The 23,534-nt window shown below is 44.7% G+C and overlaps 2 protein-coding genes across 7 annotated transcripts in view; one reads left to right on the plus strand and one right to left on the minus strand.

Moving 5' to 3' along the window:
• The window catches only part of ralgapa1 (Ral GTPase activating protein catalytic subunit alpha 1), a 203,763-nt gene extending 197,156 nt beyond the window's left edge, over positions 1 to 6,607 (plus strand). For 5 of the 6 annotated variants that reach the window (XM_037541859.1, XM_037541862.1, XM_037541863.1 and 2 more), the window contains one exon: positions 5,376 to 6,607. In XM_037541859.1, coding sequence (XP_037397756.1) covers positions 5,376 to 5,518 — 143 coding nt within the window. In that variant the 3' untranslated portion in view covers positions 5,519 to 6,607. The remainder of the gene's footprint in view (positions 1 to 5,375) is intronic. The other variant, XM_037541861.1, reaches the window with a different exon arrangement.
• A 2,334-nt stretch (positions 6,608 to 8,941) lies between these two features.
• On the minus strand, positions 8,942 to 11,682 carry LOC108414274 (insulinoma-associated protein 1a). The gene has a single exon (XM_017687104.2). It carries the CDS (start codon positions 11,620 to 11,622, stop codon positions 10,252 to 10,254), a length of 1,371 nt encoding a protein of 456 aa, XP_017542593.2. The 5' UTR covers positions 11,623 to 11,682; the 3' UTR covers positions 8,942 to 10,251.
• Between the last annotated feature and the right edge of the window lie 11,852 nt (positions 11,683 to 23,534).

Here is a 23,534-nt window from a genome sequence, read left to right on the forward strand (position 1 = left end):
TTTCCAAGTTTAAATACAAAAATCTATATTTTTAATGTGCTCTCAGACGTTTGGACTTCAGACACATTCAAGCTGCAGCTCCAGAACACCTAGAACCTGACGGTAGAATCAGAAACGGTGATTTCTGGATCCGCTTTGACTGTATTTAAACCAAAACGGCGCAAAATGTGTGATATTTTATCTGATCGACTCCGTTGTTTTGTGAAACTGATGCCTGTAACACGTTCCAAAAAAGTTGGGACAGGAGCCGTTTAAGACTGCCTACTTAAAAAAAGAAGGTTCTTCAAGGGTTCTTTAGGAAAGACTGTGGTTCTATTTTGACCCATAAACACTCAGAGGACCATTTGCATGATAACTCGGTTGTTTTCATGGTGAAATGCAGATTACTGTATTATAACCTTCTATATAGCACCAAAAAGGGTTCTGCTGTTTTTATGATTTCAAGCTTTAAATCCCTTTCGGTGCTGTACAGAACCATCTACAACATCTTCTCCATCAATCTGAAGAACCACTTCACCATGCAGGCAACCATTTAAGCATGCAAATGGTTCTATGTAGAAGCATTGTTTTTACTCAAGAACTCTTGAAGAACCATTTTTAAGTGTAAGAACTTCTTAAAGTCTTAAACAGGTGATGTAATCATGCTTGGGTGTAAGAGGAGCAAGTCTGACATCAGAACAATAGTAGAACCCTTTTTGGTGCTATATAGAACCATATACAGCAATCTGAAGAACCATTTCACCTTTCGAGGAAAAATTTAAGCATGAAAATGGTTCTTTGAGTGTTGATGGTTCTATATAGGCTGTTTTGTGTGGAAGGTAAATAAGTGAAGGTTCTAGATAATGCGCGGTTCTGTACATGTCTTTGCGTTTCTGCACCTGCTGCTCTTTTCCTCCCAGCCTGCTCACACCGTTTCTCTTCTTCCCTTTTTTCTTCCACCTCTCCATCACTCCATCCCCCTCTCCTCCACTTCACCCCCTCCCTCACCTGCCATCCCTCCATCCTTCTTTCCCTTTTATTTCATTCTTTCACTTTTTCTCTCCCCTTTCTTTCTGTTCCTCTCTTCACTCTCACTTCATCTTACTCCTCTCTTTCTCTCTTCCTTCTCTCCCTCATTTTCTTGCCATCCTTTCTGTCTGTTTTTCTCTCTCATGTTCTCTCTACCTTTCCATTTCTACCAACCCTCCTCACTCTTTCTCTGTCCTCTCTCCTCCCTTTTTCGCTCTCTCTGTCTCTATCCTCTCTCTCTCTCTCTCTCTCTCTATCCCTCTCTGTCTCTCTCACTCTCTCTCTCTCTCTCTCTCTCTATCCTCTCTTTATCTCTATCCCTCTCTATCCCTCTCTGTCTCTCTCTCTCTCTCTCTCTCACCCTCTCCCTCTCTCTCTCACTCTCTCTCTCTCTCACCCTCTCCCTCTCTCTCTCTCACCCTCTCCCTCTCTATCCTCTCTTTATCTCTATCCCTCTCTTGCTCTCTCTCTCTCTGTCTCCCTCTTTCTCTATCCTCTCTCTCTCTCTCTGTCTGTCTCTCTCTCTCTCTCTCTCTCTCTCTCTCTGTATATATCTCCCTCTTTATTCCTGTAAAATCTCTCTCTCCCTCTTCCACCCTCCTGCATGCTCTGTCCTTCTCCTCCTCCTTTTCCCCCTTTTTTCCTCTTATTTCTTTCTCCTAAGAGAGAAATGGTGTGATGTTCCTCCTTCCTGCTCCTCCGTTAGAGCACATTGGGCTGAAGGTAAAGGGGAAAGGCTTGAAACGGAAGGTGTTTCACGCTAGCTGTGAATGGTACGCTGAAATACACAGAAATTAGTCAAGTCCTTTTTTCTGTACTGCCCCCCCACCCCCCCGTAGTAATACTTGTGCACTGCTGTAACTGCCCCCCCCCCCTTTCGGGACTACTAGGTGTCAGTTCTCAGTGTTGATTAGCCGTGGCCTCCACTGAGAGTCCCACAGCGTCCACCGCCCGCTGCCTCAGAGGAAGCGCGGCGTTCACAGCTGCCTCTCGCAGTCGCGCACCTGATATCATTTCATATGACATGTCAGAGCGCCTGTCGCCTCGGACTGGGATGCTGTCGGGAGTCGTAATCCAGGAGATGGTGTCACGGTGACAAACGCTGCAGACGTTTCTCTGCATAAATCTGAGTGAAACTCACAGCCAGGCAGTCAGTTTATCCTCTCACTTTGGACTTGAGTCTCTTTAGTCTCCCGTTTCTCATGTGGAACAATTCCCAGTTTGTGCTCCCAGAGATGGAGGAAAAGTGAAACTCATCGCACGTTGAAACAAATACTAATGAGTTTGGATGTCCAGGTATTTGCATTTCTTACTGGGTTTAGGATAACAATCAATCAATCAATCAATCAATCAATCAATCAACCTTTATTTAATCTCAGAGAGCATTGAGGGTGACCCTCATTTACAGTGTTGCTGAGTTGATACGGAACAAGGGATTGATGACGTGTAATAAGATGAAATAATAACAGTAAATTTAATGAAAAAGGACTCAAATCTGGCAAGTTAAAAAAAAGAGACATTAATAATAAAAATACATACAAATACAGTAGAAAATATAAAACAGTAATTCATCAAATTAAAAGATCAAAATGTAAACTAAAAATAATTAAAATGACAAATAAAATAATCATTAAAATTAGAATAAAAATATGAATAATAATATAATATTAGACTAATTTTGATCCATGTATGACTCTTGTAGTCTGTTTTTAATACAGTCCGAACAAAACTTTGATAAATGTATTCAGAAGTTATATTAAATGCGTGTAACACTGTATTACACATTAATATAACAGCGCAGACTGCTCCAATATTACAGCACAGACTGCTCCAGTAGTAATATTACAGCACAGACTGCTCCAATAGTAATATTACAGCGCAGACTGCTCCAATATTACAGCGCAGACTGCTCCAATAGAAATATAACAGCGCAGACCACGCCAATAGTAATATTACAGCGCAGACTGCTCCAATAGTAATATTACAGCACAGACTGCTCCAATAGTAATATAACAGCGCAGACTGCTCCAATAGTAATATTACAGCGCAGACTGCTCCAATAGTAATATAACAGCGCAGACTGCTCCAATAGTAATATTACAGCTCAGACTGCTCCAATAGAAATATTACAGCGCAGACTGCTCCAATATTACAGCACAGACTGCTCCAATAGTAATATAACAGCGCAGACTGCTCCAATAGTAATATTACAGCGCAGACTGCTCCAATAGTAATATAACAGCGCAGACTGCTCCAATAGAAATATAACAGCGCAGACTACTCCAATAGTAATATTACAGCGCAGACTGCTCCAATAGTAATATTACAGCGCAGACTGCTCCAATATTAATATTACAGCGCAGACTGCTCCAATATTAATATTACAGCGCAGACTGCTCCAATAGTAATATTACAGCGCAGACTGCTCCAATAGTAATATAACAGCGCAGACTGCTCCAATAGTAATATTACAGCTCAGACTGCTCCAATAGAAATATTACAGCGCAGACTGCTCCAATAGTAATATTACAGCGCAGACTGCTCCAATATTACAGCGCAGACTGCTCCAATAGAAATATAACAGCGCAGACCACGCCAATAGTAATATTACAGCGCAGACCGCTCCAATAGTAATATTACAGCGCAGACTGCTCCAATAGTAATATTACAGCGCAGACTGCTCCAATAGTAATATTACAGCGCAGACTGCTCCAATATTACAGCGCAGACTGCTCCAATAGTAATATTACAGCGCAGACTGCTCCAATAGTAATATTACAGCGCAGACTGCTCCAATAGTAATATAACAGCGCAGACTGCTCCAATAGTAATATTACAGCTCAGACTGCTCCAATAGAAATATTACAGCGCAGACTGCTCCAATATTACAGCGCAGACTGCTCCAATAGTAATATAACAGCGCAGACTGCTCCAATAGTAATATTACAGCGCAGACTGCTCCAATAGTAATATAACAGCGCAGACTGCTCCAATAGTAATATTACAGCGCAGACTGCTCCAATATTACAGCACAGACTGCTCCAATAGTAATATAACAGCGCAGACTGCTCCAATAGTAATATAACAGCGCAGACTGCTCCAATAGTAATATTACAGCTCAGACTGTTCCAATAGTAATATAACAGCGCAGACTGCTCCAATAGAAATATAACAGCGCAGACTGCTCCAATAGAAATATAACAGCGCAGACTGCTCCAATAGTAATATTACAGCTCAGACTGCTCCAATAGAAATATTACAGCGCAGACTGCTCCAATATTACAGCACAGACTGCTCCAATAGTAATATAACAGCGCAGACTGCTCCAATAGTAATATTACAGCTCAGACTGCTCCAATAGTAATATAACAGCGCAGACTGCTCCAATAGAAATAACAGCGCAGACTGCTCCAATAGTAATATTACAGCGCAGACTGCTCCAATAGTAATATAACAGCTCAGACTGCTCCAATAGTAATATAACAGCGCAGACTGCTCCAATAGTAATATTACAGCGCAGACTGCTCCAATAGTAATATAACAGCGCAGACTGCTCCAATAGTAATATTACAGCACAGACTGCTCCAATAGTAATATAACAGCGCAGACTGCTCCAATAGTAATATTACAGCGCAGACTACTCCAATAGTAATATTACAGCGCAGACTGCTCCAATATTACAGCACAGACTGCTCCAATAGTAATATTACAGCGCAGACTGCTCCAATAGTAATATTACAGCGCATACTGCTCCAATAGAAATATTACAGCGCAGACTGCTCCAATATTACAGCACAGACTGCTCCAATATTACAGCGCAGACTGCTCCAATAGAAATATTACAGCGCAGACTGCTCTATTAGTAATATTACAGCGCAGACTGCTCCAATAGTAATATTATTTATATATATATATATATATATATATATATATATATATATATATATATATATATATATATATACACGCATATGTATGTATGTATGTATGTGAGATACACATGCGTTTATGCAGCCTAAACTTTTAGGAAAAGGCAGATAATCACGACAGAAACCTGAAGGATTTGGCCCAGTGTTTATCATATGCACCATGTTTTGCTGCTTAAAAGACAAAATAAATGATGGAAACTGCAGAGAAAACCGAGTCGGTCTGGCGTTCGGCGTGACGTCACTGCTAAGCCTGTGTAGCCTGCGTGCTTAAAGTGTTAGCACCTTTAAAACGTGCCGTGCCCCCGACCGCCTGTAGAGCTGAGCAGAGTTAGCTTAGCGCTGGACTGTGTGTTGTTTCCCTTTGTTGTGTGTTATCGGCTGTGGTGGGCAGACAGTGGGGGGCTCTAATGGTTTTCTTTCTCCCCCCTCCCCCTGCAGGCTCATGCCTCGAGAACCAGCCCGAAAACCCGAACGCTCCTCCAGACGCCAGCGACTTAGCGTCGCCAATGTCTCCTCGGGCTAGCAAGAGCCGCATGTCCATGAAGCTCCGCCGCTCGTCCGGATCGGCCAACAAGACCTGACCGGACCTGCCCTGACCTCGCCTGACCTTCGTCATGCCACGTACACAATCACGCCAACACGCCTGCACTTGCACTTCCCGAGCTTACCCGTCACATCTGCACTGGACGCACCACTTTCATGGCCACGCCCCATCTATGATGTCACAATGGCCATTAACCATGCATCCAGACTCCGCCCCTCCAGGAAAGAGCCAAAGAGATGGAAATCAAAGAGGAAAAGAAACTTTTCAGAAGCCTTTATGAGTACAAATACGAGTCCCCTTGACAAGTACAGGTTCTAGAACCAGGTTCTAGAATAAGTACAAATACTTGTTACAGGATAAGTACCAGAAGAATCTGATGGCGTTTTTTTACTGTTTGTTAAGTTAAAGTTCCAATGTAAGTGCCAGTTTCCAGGACAAGTACGAGTCTCTGACCTGGTACAGGTTCTAGAGCCAGTATATGTATAAGTTCCAAACAAGTTCAAGTTCCAGAACAAATTAATAGTATTTTCACTGTCTACTAAGTACAGGTTCTGCCCAGTACAAGTTCTGCTACCAGTACCATTTTCAGGACAAGTTCCAAAAAAATACAAGTATGAGTTCCAGGAGAAAAAGCTCCAGAGCAAGTACAGGTTCTAAAGCCATTACTGGTACTAGTTCCAGTGCAAAAACAAGTTCTGGGATAAGTTCCATGAAATTATTCTGGCACTTGTGTTTGTACTTGTTCTGGAACTTAAGAACTTATTTTTAAAGACAAGAACGCATTTCTTAAGTACAGGCTCTAGAACCAGTACAAGTTTCTGGGGTATGTTTCATGAAATTCCATGAACTGAAAGAGAACTTATTCAGGAACTTGTACTTATTTTGGCTCTTGTATTTGTAGATGGTCTGGAACTTATGAACTCGTGATCAAGCAAGTACAAACTCAAAAATATACAAATACGAGTTCTAGGACAAGTACAACTTACTTAACAAGTACAGGCTGTAGAACCAGTACAAGTTCTGGAATACATTTCATAAAGTTCCATGATCATAAGTAGAACGTATCCTGGAACTTGCACTAGTTCTGCAACTTGCATTTGTACTTGTTCTGGAACTCATTATCAAACATACGTACGAGTTCCCGGACAAGTATTGGTTCTTTAGCAAGTATAGGCTCTAGATCTAGTACTAGTTCATGAACAAGAACAAATATGAGTTCCAGGGCAAGTTCTGGTTTCTTAAAAAGCACAGGCTCTAGAAACAGTGCAAGTTCCAGAACAAGTACAAGTTACAGACAAAGTACAGGCTCTAGATCCAGTACAAGTTCCAGAATAAGTACACATACAAATTCAGGGCAAGCATTAGTTCCAGAACAAGTACAGGCCCTAGATGCAGTACAAGTTCCAGATCAAGTACAAGGTCCTAAGCAAGTACAGGCTCTAGATCCAGTACAAGTTCCAGATCAAGTACAAGGTCCTAAGCAAGTACAGGCTCTAGATCCAGTACAAGTTCCAGATCAAGTACAAGGTCCTAAGCAAGTACAGGCTCTAGATCCAGTACAAGTTTCAGAACATGTACACATTCTTAAACAAATACAGGCTCTAGAACCCGTACAGGTTCCAGAACAAATACAAATTCTGAGCTCCAGGATGAAAAGACTGGTGGGCATTTACACTGTCCACTAAGAACAGGTTGGAGAGCGAGTCCGAGTGCGAGCAGGCAGCAGTGCGTCCACACTGCATGCTGACTGGACGCTGTTCTAAAGTGGAGCCTGCTGTTGCTGTCCTGTAAAAGTGCCCATGGTTCTGAAGCGATGAGGGTCCGCAGGTTCTCTGACGCTCCGTGTGGTTTGGTCACTGCTCCGAGACCTTCGAGCCGTTTTGTATCTGTACGAGGAGAGAAGCTTTCTCTTTAATCCGGTCACTAAACGCAGAGGGTGGACAGGTCAGAGCGGCGACGTGGACGTGCGCTGAACCGCTCAAACGCTTTAATGCTGTCTGGGTTTGTTTTTTAACACTACGTGATGTTTCTGCTGGGTTCTGACAGACGACCCTGCTGTTTCCTTTTCTTTCCTTTCTTTACAGTGTAAAATCAGTTTTCACCTGGTTCAGAAGGTCATTGGTCTTTTTTTCTTGGGTTGATATATTCTGTTATACAGAACCACCTTGTTTTTCACTCCTGATGATCATACAGGTGTGTGTGTGTGTGTGTGTGTGTGTGTGTGTGTGTGTGTGTGTGCATATATATATATATATATATATATATACACACACACACACACACACACACATATATATATATAAATATGAATTGTATACATATTTAAAGTATGTGTATAGTGTATGAACAGTATCTGGTCTGTGTACATATTTAACAGTATTTAAATCGGCCAAAAAAGAGCAAAAAGCAAACTTTTAAAACAAACCTCAAGCCACTTAGAACAAACGGTGATGCCTCGTCCATTTCTCTGTCCACTCTGGTCACCTTTCCACACGGCGGAGCTTCAGCGCAAATCTGACCGTTATCGCAAAACGGCGTTGAATGCCATAGAGACGCTTCTTGTCAGTGTTTGGGTTTAGTACAGTAGGTTCTAGACTGTAAAGGGACTCCAGGATCAGGTTTTTAGAGCTAAAGCTTCAGCACCGTGACATAAGCTTGTAATTTAAAGGGGAATTCCACCCGTTTTCTGAATGTTGATGATGGAAAACAGTGGAAAATCTGGAATAATGAGTTTTCTTTGGGGACTATTTTGCCGCACAGCGCCCTGCATGTCTCCCTCCACCATGAATGGAGTTGAAGTTCTCTAAACTCTCATAAAACAGCGTCTCAGTCATCAGGCAGTGAATTCAGAACCAGTTCATGTAGGAACTTTCTGTAGGAGCTTTTAGAGGAACGTCTGGTTCCCATCACCACCACTGGGAGCAGCTCTGAAGGACTCTGTTTACATCTTACCCACTTAATTATGCAGAGATTTTGAAAAATGGGTGGGGTGTCCCTTTTATGGTGAAGCCCAAGAGTAAGAGATTAGCCAAAACAAAGTGGTCAGTTCACGGGTTCTCCTTTTCAGAGAGCGTCTAGAGTGAAACGCGGCACTTAGGAAGACGTTCTGCGCCTGGATTTTCAGGGTGATGTTTTGAGGAAAGGTCACTGAAGGTCAGTCCTGGGAAGTGGATCGGAGTGAGATAGTGAGATGGACACGAAAGAGAGATTTGAACGTTACTGCTGACCAAATGCTGCATGATGCCAGTACTAACCGCATGTGTTACGCAACCACACAACACGCACACAGGTGTATGTACACAAACCCATCATATTGTCATACTGTAGTATCTATACATTTGTAATGGACCTCAGAGGAGGATGTGAAGATTAAAGTGTATTCTTACCACAACAGCTCGACCAGCCTGCTTCCCTCTTTTCCCTCGGAAACAAATCACAGACGGCAAGCAGATTCCTCAGGGTTCAGTTTTATTGGCCTTTGGATTCAGACAGCTGCAAACGTGTGGGCCACATATGAAAATATAATAATGTTACACGTCACATAAAAGCCCCTCCTTTATTATTTTTATTGTATGACTTGTGCTTCGTACATTTTCTTTTCGTAAGCAGGAATAAAGCACACGGGCCAGTAAACAAACAAAACAAAGCACGTTTACATTTATTTACACTGAAGAATAGTTAATGAACCCGGAGCGGGAATAAAGTTTTATACCAGTTACTGCATCTCAGATAAACAAGAAAATACTGATTATAATATGAGCAGAACACAAACACGTCATACAGCATTAATGAGTGTGAATGTATGGCTGAGTCCCAATTCCATCCCTATAGTGCACAGAGGGCCTCCAGCTTCCAGTCCAGGATTTTGGAATTACCAGGAATAATAGTAATCTTTTTTTTCCTTCATTTTAAGTGATTTACAAGTGAGCATAAGCGGATGTCAGAAAGATGCTGTACATGGAAATGATATTTACAAACTGCAGGAAAAAAATGAGCCGCAGTGCTTCTAGCTGTGTCGTCAGTGTCGGAACCAAACCTTGATTTACATTTTTTAACTCTGTTTAAAAATATGAGCTGCTCTTTACATCATATTGAAGTTTTAGGGTGAACGGACCAACAGAAATGGTCCAAAGTGACTTGGGAAAAAGTGTCTTTGCATTAACTTGCATTGAAAGTAAAGTCAGTTCTTCGCTTCTCCTGTAAAGTTGCTTATTTGGAGACAGAAGCGGCTGCGTGGTGGTCTTTTAATCTGGATTTAATCAAGCTTGCTCTCCGGACCTCTCTGGAAAGCTCTTCCACCAACCGAGCTGTAAGAGATCCTACAGCAGGGGATGCCCAACTTCGGTCCGGAGGGCCGGTGTCCAGCACGCTTTGGAGATTTACCTGCTCAAACACACCTGATTGTACTCAGTTGCCAGGTTTAGTGGGTGTGTTTGAGTGAACTGGACGCCGGCCCACCAGGCCCAGAGTTGTGCACCCCTGTTCTAGACGTGTGCACTAAGCCCACCTGAGCCAAGCGGACTGGACTTGATGGACTACAACAGCCACTAAGTGTCATCAGCAGGACCTCTAACTCTTCGCTGACCTGCTGATGTGACTTACTGGCCACTTATTGTCTTTCCTAGCAGTGATCACACGACCCAGGACACTGGACTCGCGCACGGGATTCAGAGGCCTCTGCTGTGTGCACTATGTAGGGAGCAGGGAGTGCGAATTGGGACTCGGTCCACACGTGTCTAAACTGGGTACGCGAGCGTCTCTCTGTATGTATCAGCACACCGGTCTGGGAGGCACGTGCATCATGGCAGCGCGCGCGCTCTCCGCCGTGTGGCACCTGCTCAGGTGCGCGCTCAGTCCGTGCGCGCTGTAGAGGGAGGGGCAGAACTCCACCCCGCCTCCGATCCCCCCTACACTCACACCAACAGCCCCCATACCCACGCCTACATGCGCGCTCCCGGGCCACAACGCGCGCTCTTCTCCTCCTCCTGCGCCTGCGCGCGCGTGTCCCCGGCACAGTCCGCACGTGAACCTTCCCTGTTCGGTCTCGTGCGCGGAGTGGGGCGCGGCGCTGATGGTGGAGGTGGAGGTGGAGGTGGTGGTCAGGTGCTTCCTCAGGTGCGCGTTCGTGCGGAATGTCCGGCTGCAGTAGCGGCACGCGCGCGCGCCCCCTTCGCCAGAGTCGTCTTCCTCTTCTGGTCCCGCGTGCTTCCTCGCCCTCCTGCTCGCGTTCTCCTTCCCCTCCTCCTTGTTGTCCTTGCTGTCCGCGTGCTTGACGGTGTGGTCCGCGTGCGCTTGTCCGTGCGGCGGCTGCTGCTGCTGCTGCTGCTGCTCGCGCGGTCTGTGCCACCTGCGGTGCGATGCCAGGTTGGCGGGGCAGCTGAACACCTTGGCGCACTCGGGGCACCGGTACTCCACGCGCACGATTCGCGAGCACCTGTGCTGCGCGAGCGCGAACGGGTCCGCGTACTCTTCCTTGCACAGCTGGCAGATGAACTCTCGCAGGGGGCGCGCGCCTCCAGAGCCGGATCCGGACGCGCCGGAGCCAGAGGTGCCCCCGGCGTGCGCGCGGCCGGGCGCGGGACTCCTCTCCTTCTCTCTGCGGAGGATCGCGAGCCCCAGCACGGGCGAAGTGGACTCTTCGTCCTCCGCGCTCAGGTGCTGCTGTTTGCGCGCGACCCTCGCCGGCTTCTTGCGGCTCCGCGCGCTCTGCGCGTGGGCGCTGTGGGCGCGCGCCGCCGACTCCGCGTGACCCTGCTGCTGCTGCAACAGCAGCGCGCGCGCCACGGAGCTCGCGCTGAGCGGGAAGGACTCGGCCACGGCTGGGGAGCGCGCGGGAAAGAGCTGCTGCTGGAGATGATGATGATGATGATGGAGGTGGTGGTGGTGATGAAGGTTCTGATGGGGATGATGCTGTGGCTCCTCGCGAGGATGAAGATCTGGCGGCGGCGGCGGCGGCTGCTGCTGTTGCGCGCGCACCGGCGGGCCGTCGTCTGCAGCTCGCGCTGTTCTAGTCGGGGTCATCGCGCTGATGGTGGTGCTGGTGGTCGGCTGCTCGTGCTCGTTGTGCTCGTCCTCGCGGGCTCTGTACACGGCCCCGTACGGCGCGCGCCTGCTCCTCTTCACCAGGAAGCCGCGCGGCATCTCGAAGTCTGCGCGCGCAGGAGGAAGATGAGGGTGCTGATGCTGACGCTCCGTCCGCGCGCGCGGGGTGTGTTTCATCCTGCCGGGATAGAAGCTTTTATCCACAGCCCTCAGCCAATCAGCGCTCAGAGCGGGGTGGGCGGGGCTACGCTAATGAACACATCCGGGTAACGAAGCCATAATGAACGGGTTTGGGTTTCGACACCGCAGAACTCACCACTGTCACTCAGAACAGAGGTTCTTCGAGGGTTCTCCAGTAAAGGAATGGTTCTGTTTAGAACCATTTCATGCTCAAATGGTTCTTTGCATGGTGAAATGGATCTAGAACTTAACAGCAGAAGAACCTTTATGGTGATATAGACACTAAAAAGGAGGTTCTTCAAGGGTTTTTTAGTAAACAAAGCGGTTCTACTTGCAGCCATGAGTTCTGTATAGAACCATTTCATGCTTACATGGTTCTCTGCGTGGGGAAATGGATCTAGAACTTAACAGCAGAAGAACCTTTATGGTGATATATACACTACAAAGGTGGTTCTGTGTGGGTTCTTTAGTAAAGAAAGCGGTTCTACTTGCACCCTTGAGTTCTGTTTAGAACCATTTCATGCTTACATGGTTCTCTGCGTGGGGAAATGGATCTCCAGACTGAAGGAGAACACTGCTGCGTCTATAAAGCACCATAAAGGTTGTGCTATTATGTGCAATAACAAGCTTGTAACGTTACAACAGAGCCTTTGGGTTCTGTACAGAACCACATACAGCTCACTCTCCATCCAGCTGGAGAACCATTTCACCATGCAGAGAACCATTTAAACACAAATGTTTATGTTGAGACTCCCATATAAAATAACTCACATAGTAAAATATGAAAATGATTATATAAGTAAACGTATAAACATATTATAATATATAAACATCTAAAATCATGTAAAAGTGAGATATTTAGAAACATTTTAAACATTTGTAGAATACAATAACAATAATAATAATAATAATATATATTTAGTTAAATAATCAAACACATTGATTAGTGTAACATTGACTAATTAACAAAACCGGAACTAATTGCCGTTTATAAACAGAATTAATACTGGATGTGTTTTAGAAAATATCCAGTGAAACGTTAAAGAAATTGGGTATGAAGGACGGATTCATCCGTTTAGGACTAGGAATAAATGAAAATCTTGACTCTTTAATGTAAGATAATTAAGTTTGGTCTTTTCCTCGGCTGGTTATTGATGGTCAAATAATCATTAATGAAATACTAATGAATCCTTTTATGGCATAAAATGATGGGCTGCATCAACTAATCAGTGATTAAGAATGAAATATTCCTGATTTCGTGGGTCTGTTGGGCTCACAGAGCCTCAGCATGTCAGTTCGAATCTGCCTGATCACTGAAGTGCCTCTCCATCTGAGAGAGTCTGCCTCGATGATCTGCCGCCGCGCAGCTCTCAGAGTCAGGAGCTCCATATGTCACGTCATATAATATATTACATCATATATTATATTACAGTCCAGCGCTGTATCAGGACCTGATTACATCAACTTTGGGCTTTAAAGCTTAGTTTAGAACTAAAATAGTTCACACGTACATGAAGGAGACGGGAGGCAAAGGCCGGGGGGGGGTGGAAAGGGGCTGTGGGGAAGGGAGGGAAGGGGTAGGGGGCATGTGGGGGTGGGGGGGCAAGCTGAGCCTCTTTCCCAAACCCCTCCTCCTCCGTGTGTGAGCTGTTTTAGTCCTCCTTTATCGCTCGGATAAGATCAGCTTTATTCATTCGTCTGCGGACGAGCGTCAGAGTGGACCGGAGTGGACGCTGCTCATTCATTTATCTCTTCATTTAGTCTTTTATCTCGGCGAGCTGTTCGTTTTCATTTATATAGAAGCCATCGGGGGCCAATGTGCACAGTTCAGATTCACAGAATCCAGTTCAGCGGAGCCTCTTACATCCACATGTTAACACACACTGACCGGCCACTCACTGTCCACTTTAGTTCCACTCTGTAGTTCTACAGTTACAGACTGTAGTCCATCTGTTTCTCTGATACTCTGTTACCCTGTTCTTCAGTGGTCAGGACCCCCATGGACCCTCACAGAGCAGGTACTATTTGAGTGGTGGGTCATTCTCAGCACTGCAGTAACACTGACGTGGTGGTGGTGTGTTAATGTGTGTTGTGCTGGTCTGAGTGGATCAGACACAGCAGTGCTGCTGGAGGTTTTAAACACTTCAGTGTCGCTGCTGGACTGAGAATAGTCCACCAACCAAAAACATCCAGCCAGCAGTGTCCTGTGGGCAGCGTCCTGTGGGCAGAGTCCTGTGGGCGGCGTCCTGTGACCACTGATGAAGGACTAGAGGATGACCAGCACAAACTGTGCAGCAGCAGATGAGCTGTCGCCTCTGACTTTACATCTACAAGGTGGAGCGACCAGGTAGGAGTGTCTAATAGAGTGGACAGTGAGTGGACACAGTGTTCAAAAACTCCAGCACCACTGCTGGGTCTGATCCACTCGCACCAGCACAACACACATTAACACACCACTACTACTACTATGCAATGCAGTATAACAGATTAGAATATAATAGAATACAGAATGACTTAATACAATGTAATATGATAAAAAATTGGTATAATATTTATAATATCATGTAATAAAAGTATGATACATATATTTAAATACAAAATAATAAATATTTTGATATATATTATGGGCAGTCGTGGGCTGGAGGTCATGGAACCGGCCCTGTGACCGGAAGGTCGCCGGTTCGATCCCCAGAGCCGACAGTCCGTGACTGAGGTGTCCTTGAGCAAGACACCCAACTCCCAACTGCTCCCTGTGCGCTGTGGATAGGGCTGCCCACCGCTCCGGGCAAGTGTGCTCACTGCCCCCTAGTGTGTGTGTTCACTAGTGTGTATGTGTGTGTTTCACTGCCCAGATGGGTTAAATGCAGAGGTCTAGTTTCAGTGACCAATGGTTGTAAATTCAATTCAGTTCAATGTAGTTTGGGGGGGCGTGAGTAGGAAGGTACGTAGGGGCCCCTGTTGTCCAGAAAAGGCCCAGATTAAGATGTGATACATAATGATAAATTATAATACAGTACAATATAATAAAATATACATTATGATGCTCTATTGAAAAATATGACACGATATGATGCATTAATATACAATATAATATGATATATTATGATACCAGGCAATATGGTACAGCTCCATTTACAAAAGATTGGGATGCTGTGCAAACTGTAAATAAAAACAAAATGCAATGATGTGCAAATCATTTAAACCCTATATTTAATTGACAATAATTCTGAGACAACATATCAAACATAAAAAAAATCTACATTTTGGATTTGATGCCAGCAACATCTGTCAAAAAAGTTGGGACAGAGGCAAGAAACAGCTTTTAGCGTTATAAAACTGTAGTCAGTAACTAAACTATGATTATTCTTGGTTTTTATCATTTCTGCATAATTAAATGGTTATGGGATGTAAACAGAGCGGTTCTGAGTGGTTCGGTGTGAAACGCTCTGTTCTAGATAAACTAACTGAGTCAGAGCTGCTCCCAGTGGTGGTGATGGAAACCAGACGTCCCTCTAAAAGCTCCTACAGAAAGTTCCTACATGAACTGGTTCTGAATTCACTGCCTGATGACTGAGACGCTGTTTTATGAGAGTTTAGAGAACTTCAACTCCATTCATGGTGGAGGGAGACATGCAGGGCGCTGTGCGGCAAAATAGTCCCCAAAGAAAACTCATTATTCCAGATTTTCCACTGTTTTCCATCATCAACATTCCATATAAGCTCAGAAGACTTGTGTAGGTTCTCTGGTGGTTCTGGATGGTAAATAAAGTGTCTGTATCTGTGTTGGATGGAGAAATGTAGTAAAATGGGTGGATTTCCCTTTTAATTATGCTTTATACTCTGAGAGAAGAGGTGCTCTGAACTCCACTGTTTCCTCATCTGATCCTCCTGGTGTTATTATTCTATAATTTGACATTTTCCTCTATGGAATTTCCCATAAACACCCTCGTGATTTCAGTCTATAAATATGAGAACTCTGTAAACTCCTCTGCTCATGTTGCTGCTCATCTGGGCTGTATTTACAGGATGTGACGCCAAAAGTGAACACAGAACTTTTTCCAGCGCAGGGTGAACTTTAAGAACTGTGTTTTGTCGCCATCTGCAGGACACTTGGGGAAGTGCGCCTTACCAACGACGCCAACGTTACTAACCGATCCGGGTTTAATGCCCCTTTTAAATGCACAAATATTCTGTATATAAAGCCCCAGATAGGACTCCTACAGTCGACACCTAAAGCTCGGGATTTTTTAGGGGTTTGTTTTCATTGATATAATATTTTATTTATATATTCATTTTCATGTTTTTTACATATGTTGTTTGGCCATCTGCTGGGCACTTGGGGAAGTGCGTCTTATAAGTGAAGCCAACAGACCACTAACTGAAGATCGTTTAACTTACGTTTAAAATGTAAATGTACATTTTCTGTCCACACATACACGCAGAATAATTCCACAGACTGCACGTTCAATCTAGAAAATCTATACTCATACATATAGATTGACATCTTGTACATTTTCAATCCATATCGTGTACAATCTGGAAGATTCTATATGAGAATTCAGTCCCTGAGAACCTGCATCTCATTAATTACCTCCCCCAGTCTGACTGCACACTGAATGTGAACAGCAGCACATTTCAGAACTTATTACTGTACATTAGAATAGTGCAGTACTAATGTATATACACACACCTGGCTTCACTCGCATATGAACTTGAGCGACGTCCCATTCCTAATCCATATGGTTTAATATGATGTCGGCCCACCCTTTGCAGCTATAACAGCTTCAACTCTTCTGGGAAGGCTTTCCACAAGGGTTAGGAGTGTTTATGGGAATTTTTGGCAGTTCTTCCAGAAGCGCATTTGTGAGGTCAGACACTGATGTTGGACGAGGAGGCCTGGCTCACAGTCTCCACTCTAATTCATCCCAAAGGTGTTCTATGGGGTTGAGGTCAGGACTCTGTGCAGGCCAGTCAAGTTCTTCCACACCAAACTGGCTCATCAACGTCTTTATGGACCTGCTTTTTGCACTGGTGCTCATCCAGAATGCGGCAGCTCGGCTCGTCTTCAATCTGCCCAAGTTCAGCCACGTCACCCCACTGCTGCGCTCCCTTCACTGGCTTCCTGTAGCTGCATCAGATTTAAACCCTAACGCTGGCCTACAAAGCCAGAAATGGACCAGCGGGGGAATGACCTCCCACTGGCTGTCCGAACAGCAGACTCTCTCACTGTCTTCAAACGCAGACTGAAGACTCTTTATACAGCAGTTAAATCAGCATTGAATTATAAGCTGTGCTTATTTTTTATTGTACTTCACTGTGTATTGCAGTTTATTGTATTGTAGTTTACTGTACTGTAGTTTATTGTATTGTATCTTATTGTTATTGTATTGCATTGAATGGCTCAGAGTTCTGCATTCAACTCTGTTTCTTTTTCTCTTGGTGTCTGCAGTGACTGTGTTTCTAGCAGTATCTGAGCTCAGGACCGTCTTTTTCTCTAAGCTATTGGTAACTAGCAAAGATACTTTCTCTAGATTGACAAAGCACTTCTTGTAAGTCGCTCTGGATAAGAGCGTCTGCTAAATGCTGTAAATGTAAAAGTTGGGAGGGTGAAATTGTCCAAAATCTCTTGGTGCTGAAGCTTTAAGCGTTCCTTTCACTGGAACTAAGGGGCCGAGCCCAACTCCTGAAAAACACCCCCACACCATGATCCCCCCTCCACCAAACTTTACACTCGGCACAATGCAGCCAGACAAGTACCGTCTCCTGGCAGCCGCCAAACCCAGACTCGTCCATCAGATTTCCAGACGGAGAAGCGTGATTGGTCACTCCAGAGAACACGTCTCCACTGCTCTAGAGTCCAGTGGCGGCGCTTTACTCCACTGCATTCCACACTTTGCATTGCGCTTGGTGATGTAAGGCTTGGATGCAGCTGCTCGGCCATGGAAACCCATTCCATGAAGCTCTCTACGCTGTTCTTGAGCTGATCTGAAGGCCACATGAAGTTTGGAGGTCTGTAGTAATTGACTCTGCAGAAAGTCGGTGACCTCTGTGCACTATGCCCCTCAGCATCCGCTGACCGCTCGGTCATTTTACGTGGCCGACCACTTCGTGTCTGAGTTGCTGTCGTTCCCAATCGCTTCCACTTTGTTATAATCCCACTGACAGTGGACTGTGGAATATTTAGTAGTGAGGAAATTTCACGACTGGACTTGCTGCACAGGTGGCGTCCGATCACGGTACCACGCTGGAATTCACTGAGCTCCTGAGAGCGACCCATTCTTTCACTAATGTCTGTAGAAGCAGTCTGCAGGCCGAGGGGCTCGGCTTTATACACCTGTGGCCATGGAAGTGACTGGAACTCCTGGATTCAGTGATTTGGATGGGCGAGTGAAGACTTTTGGAAGTATATACACACACACACGCACACAGGAAGGGCCAAAGTCATCTCTATTTTCTGAGGCGCCTGAGGTCCTTCAACATCTGCCAGACTATGCTCAGGATCTTCTGTGAGTCTGTGGTGGCGAGTGCTGTCCTCTATGCTGTTGCATGCTGGGGAAGCAGGCTGAGGGTGGCAGATGCCAACAGACTCAGCAAACTGATCCACAAGGCCGGTGATGCTGTGGGTGTGGAGCTGGACTCGCTGACGGCCGTTACGGACAATGGCTCCCACCCACTCTACGACACTGTGATGAGACACAGGAGCTCATTCAGCTCAAGACTCACTCTACCGAAATGACCACAGAGCGCCACAGGAGGTCATTCTTACCTGTGGCCATCAAACTCTATAACTCCTCCCTCAGTGTGTGATTCACAAAACTCAATACCAAACTGTTCATATGTGCAATAACAACAACTGTGTGTGCAAAAACTCAGAGGGACACTAACTAATTTAAATAATTTAAATAATTGTAACTGCTTTATACCTGATGTTTCATATTACTATCACAATCACCGCCACCTTACTATATTCTTAAGTACTTAAATCTGGTGTACATCCTGTAAATTTCTCTATATTGTCTTAAATTATTAGTAAAGTGTTTATTTTTACATAAATGGCTGCAACTGTAACAACTGCAATTTCCCCCTGGGATCAATAAAGGAATCTGAATCTGAATCTGAATTAGCCGTTAGCCGTTAGCCCAGCACCTTCATTCTGTAGTAGCACTCATGCTAACTTAGCTAGCTAACGGACGCTGAGTTAGCATGTTAGCGTCTGTTTCAGGATCGACTGGATGACGTTAACACACTGACGTCACTGTGGGTTTTAGCCTGTCGGAGATTAAATCTCAGATTTAATAAATTAGAAAATAAACGCATCACAGCGAGACGTGGCGTCACCGCGCCAGCGGCCCAGCGGACAGAGGCCGGGGAGATGCAGGCTGTGTCCCAAATGGCCCCGTGCTCCCTCAGTAGTGCATGGCAGAAGACAGCATCCACGCCGAAATAGTGAATTATATGCGCAGTAAGACGTCACGCAGCCTATGGCCGCATCCCAAATGGCTCTCTGTTTCACAGGCAGCGCCCAGTTCGGATGGAGAAGCTATTAGTACGTGAGCTACGTAGCGCACTAGATAGGGAGTAGGGAGCGAATTGAAACGGAACTCAAAAGAGTCTGGTTTCTATGGCAACCAAGCGGCGTCGATGACGTCACAAAGGGCGGGGCCTATAAATAGTCTATAGTCTAGAGTCTATAAATAGGGGAAGTTGCAAGGCTCCTCAGTTGACTTGTGTACCTTGTACGGTTCAGACGTGCGACGTAGAACACAGATAGAAATCACAGGTAGAACCGCGTGGATCTTCTCCCCTTGAGGTGAGTACAGTTTCAATCTCATTTACATTGCAGCAAAGAAGGAGATAATTTAGAAATGAACAGAACATAGATAGAAAAGAAGAACAGAGAAAAAGAACCAGAACTGAGAAAAAAAAACCAGAACTGAGAAAAAGAACCAGGACAGAGAAAAAGAACCAGGACAGAGAAAAAGAACCAGAACTGAGAAAAAGAACCAGGACAGAGAAAAAGAACCAGACAGACAGATAGACAGACAGCTAGATAGATAGACAGACAGACAGACAGACAGACAGACAGACAGACATCTAGATAGATATATAGACAGATAGACAGATAGATAGATAGACAGAGAGACAGACATGTAGACAGACAGACAGACAGACAGACAGATAGATAGATGTGATATATTGCTCAGTGCATTAATAGGAGAGATACAGTGATGAGGTTCAGCTCAATTCAGACAGCAGGAGATCAGTACCATCTCTGCTGTAACATATGTTGCTAGTAGCGCCCCCTTGTGGAAAATGCTACTTTATCAGCAGGAGAAATCGTGGAAACACAAAGTTTGAGTCAGTTTAAAACAAAAGGCTGCTGTGGGACGAAGCTGGTGTGGTGGTTTAATCTGGTAGGTTTAGCTGTAGTTCAGTTCCCTGATTTCTTGTTTTTTGTGTGTTTTTAAATCTCAGAAGAGTCTAACATTGCAGAGAAGTTCTTCGGAACACAGAAGCAGGTTCTCCTCAGGAAGTGAGCGTTCTCCAGTCCAATTTTGAACAGCATAATGGACAACATATCAGAACGGTCTGATTATGAGTTGGATCCTTCAGTGGTTCAGTCTGGTCCCTCTTCCTCTAACAAAGAGGAACCAGTGGTCTTGGACAGACAGCATCATGCCTGCCTGACAACTTGGCTGGTCCTTCGGATCCTGAGGCACTTGGAACTGTCTTCATCGGGCCTGGCAAGCTCCAACAGTCCAAAAGAACTGACTGAGAGAATTCTCAGAGAGCTCTCTGCATCCTCTAGTTCTGCAAAGCTAGAGGAAGTTCTAAATGGGACGTTTGTTGAGCTTCTTCAGTGGTTTGGGGAGGAAGGTTCTCTGCATAAGGCCTTGAACCCTCAAGACTCCACATTTGATGAGGCCCTGATGACTGCCCTACGGAAGCATCTAGATGCAGATGCTTCAACTCCAGTGCCTGAAACTGAGGAGGTGAAGAGCGCACACTCAAAGAAGCGCAAGGGCCTCTTCTCCCATCTTAAGATGCCAACACTCTTCAAAAAGGTAAGGATTTTTTTAAAAAGCAGTTTTAATATTGTAATATTTTATCCCAGTAGCAGTATTTATATCAAGGGTGCCCAATCCTGGTTCTGGAGACCTTTTATGTACATCCTAATATTGGTGGTAGATCTCCAGGGCTAGGACTGGGCACCCTTAATGTTATTATATTATTTACATTATATTATAAACATTATTCATTTTAACACATTGAATTGTTTCAGGACAGGAGGTTGATAATATGATCAATGTGTTGTATCACAGATATCCAGAAAGAACAAGGTTGGGCATGCAGATCAGGACCCTTTGCAGAGTGGTCGCACTGCTGCTATGGGTAAGTTTACATTGTCAATCAAATCATACATAGTTTATATTTTAAAAAGGCTAAGATGAATGGCAATATCACTTTACACATTTTAATAGCCTTTTCAATTATTTGATATGCAAACCCTGAATGTGAGGTCTTCTTTCTGCAGGTGGATCCAGCAATGCGGAGGAGAAGGAGATGCCTAGGAGACGCTGCATTTTCAGCAGGATGTTCTCCTGCTTCAGGAATTCATGCGTCTTCTGCTATGGCATCTGGGCATCTGTCCTGTCAGAGGTCGTTAATGACTGTGTGCACCATTACCTTTAGGCTGAATCCTGCCAGAAAACACCCTTGTCACGGTGATCCTGACGACACCCAGGTTTACTTCACTCTCTGACCAAATGACTGTGGTCCCATTGATACTTTGTGTCAGAGCACAGAGCAAATCCTGAGTCTACCAGAGGAGGATGGGTTCCCCATTTGAGTCTTGGTTCCTCCCAAGGTTTCTTCTTCTCGCTCTTAGGGAGTTTTTCCTTGCCACTGTCGCCCTCGGCTTGCTCACTTGGGGCTCAGACCTGGATTTTCTCTGAACCTGCTTTGTGACGCTCGTTGTAAAATGTGCTGTGGAAACAGATCCTGAACTGTATTAAAGGATCGGTCAGCATTTCCTCCAGGCTAAATCAACACAGACGTTGTATTGTTTGGCCGAGAGGAGGAATGACTGAAGATCAGTGCACACTTCAGAGCTCCAATACAGAAAGACCAAGTCAGAAACCTGGGTCCAAAATTAAATTCATTTGTTTCCCCCCTTCTTTTATTGTACTTTTTCTTGTGCTTTTATTTAACACTTTGAAAAGCACTCTGAACTGCCCTTTTATGAATAAACATGGAATAAATAATTAATTGGAATCTTAATTAAACCCTCAATATCATGACTGACATCAGGAAAAATGTTCTTACCTTTTAGATCTGTCTGTCTGTCTGTCTGTTTATATATCTGCCTGTCTGTCTATATATCTGTCCATTTATCCCTCTATTGGTCTGTGTTTGTCTGTCTAACTATGTATGTGTATCTGTCTGTCTTTCTATCTATCTATATATCTGTCTGTCTGTCTCAAACTATCTGTCTGCCTGTGCCTGTGTGTCTATCTCTCTGTCTGTCTGTCCCTGTCTTTTTGTCTATTTGTGTCTGTCTATCATTCTGTATTTCTATAGACACATAGACATAGACAGACAGATAGATAGATAGATAGAAGAGAGATTCAAAGACAGACATCTATCATCTATCTTGTCTATCTGTTTCTGTCTGTATCTCTCGCTCCTATCTCATCCATCTATCTGTCTGTCTGTCTATCTGTTTATCTATCTGTCTGTTTATCTATCTATCTATCTATCTATCTATCTATCTATCTATCTATCTATCTATCTATCTATCTATCTACTGTATCTATCTGTCTATCTGTTTATCTATCTATCTACTGTATCTATCTGTCTATCTGTTTATCTATCTATCTGTCTATCTGTTTATCTGTCTGTCTGTCTGTCTGTCTGTCTGTCTATCTATCTATCTATCTATCTATCTATCTATCTATCTATCTATCTATCTATCTATCTATCTATCTGTCTCTTACAGTAACAGAAACCGCCTGTTTCTTTGGAGGGCCGCACAGCCCTCCATGTGCTCGCCAGAGGGAGCCTGACTGCCATCAGGTACCGAGATGAGATCCTCAGACCCCTTGTGAGACCATATGCTGGTGCGGTTGGCCCTGGGTTCCTCCTAATGCAGGACAATGCTAGACCTCATGTGGCTGGAGTGTGTCAGCAGTTCCTGCAAGATGAAGGCATTGAAGCTATGGACCGGCCCGCCCGTTCCCCAGACCTGAATCTGATTGAGCACATCTGGGACATCATGTCTCGCTCCATCCACCAACGCCACGTTGCACCACAGACTGTCCAGGAGCTGGCGGATGCTTTAGTCCAGGTCTGGGAGGAGATCCCTCAGGAGATCATCTGCCACCTCATCAGGAGCTGCCCAGGCGTTGTAGGGAGGTCATACAGGCACGTGGAGGCCACACACAACACTGAGCCTCATTTTGACTTGTTTTAAGGACATCACATCAAAGTTGGATCAGCCTGTCGTGTGTTTTTCCACTTTAATTCTGTGTGTGACTCCAAATCCAGGCCTCCACTGGTTAATAAGTTTGATTTCCATTGATGATTTTTGTGATTTTGTTGTCAGCACATTCAACTTTGTACAGAAGAAAGAATTCAATGAGAATATTTCATTCATTCAGATCTAGGATGAGTTATTTCAGTGTTCCCTTTATTTTTTTGAGCAGTGTATAAATTTTAAAACAAACCTCAAGCCACTTAGAACAAACGGTGATGCCTCGTCCATTTCTCTGTCCACTCTGGTCACCTTTCGACACGGCGGAGCTTCAGCGGAAATCTGACCGTTATTGCAA

The sequence above is a fragment of the Pygocentrus nattereri genome, chromosome 10 (genome assembly GCF_015220715.1).
Source record: "Pygocentrus nattereri isolate fPygNat1 chromosome 10, fPygNat1.pri, whole genome shotgun sequence".
Classification (NCBI taxonomy): domain Eukaryota; kingdom Metazoa; phylum Chordata; class Actinopteri; order Characiformes; family Serrasalmidae; genus Pygocentrus; species Pygocentrus nattereri.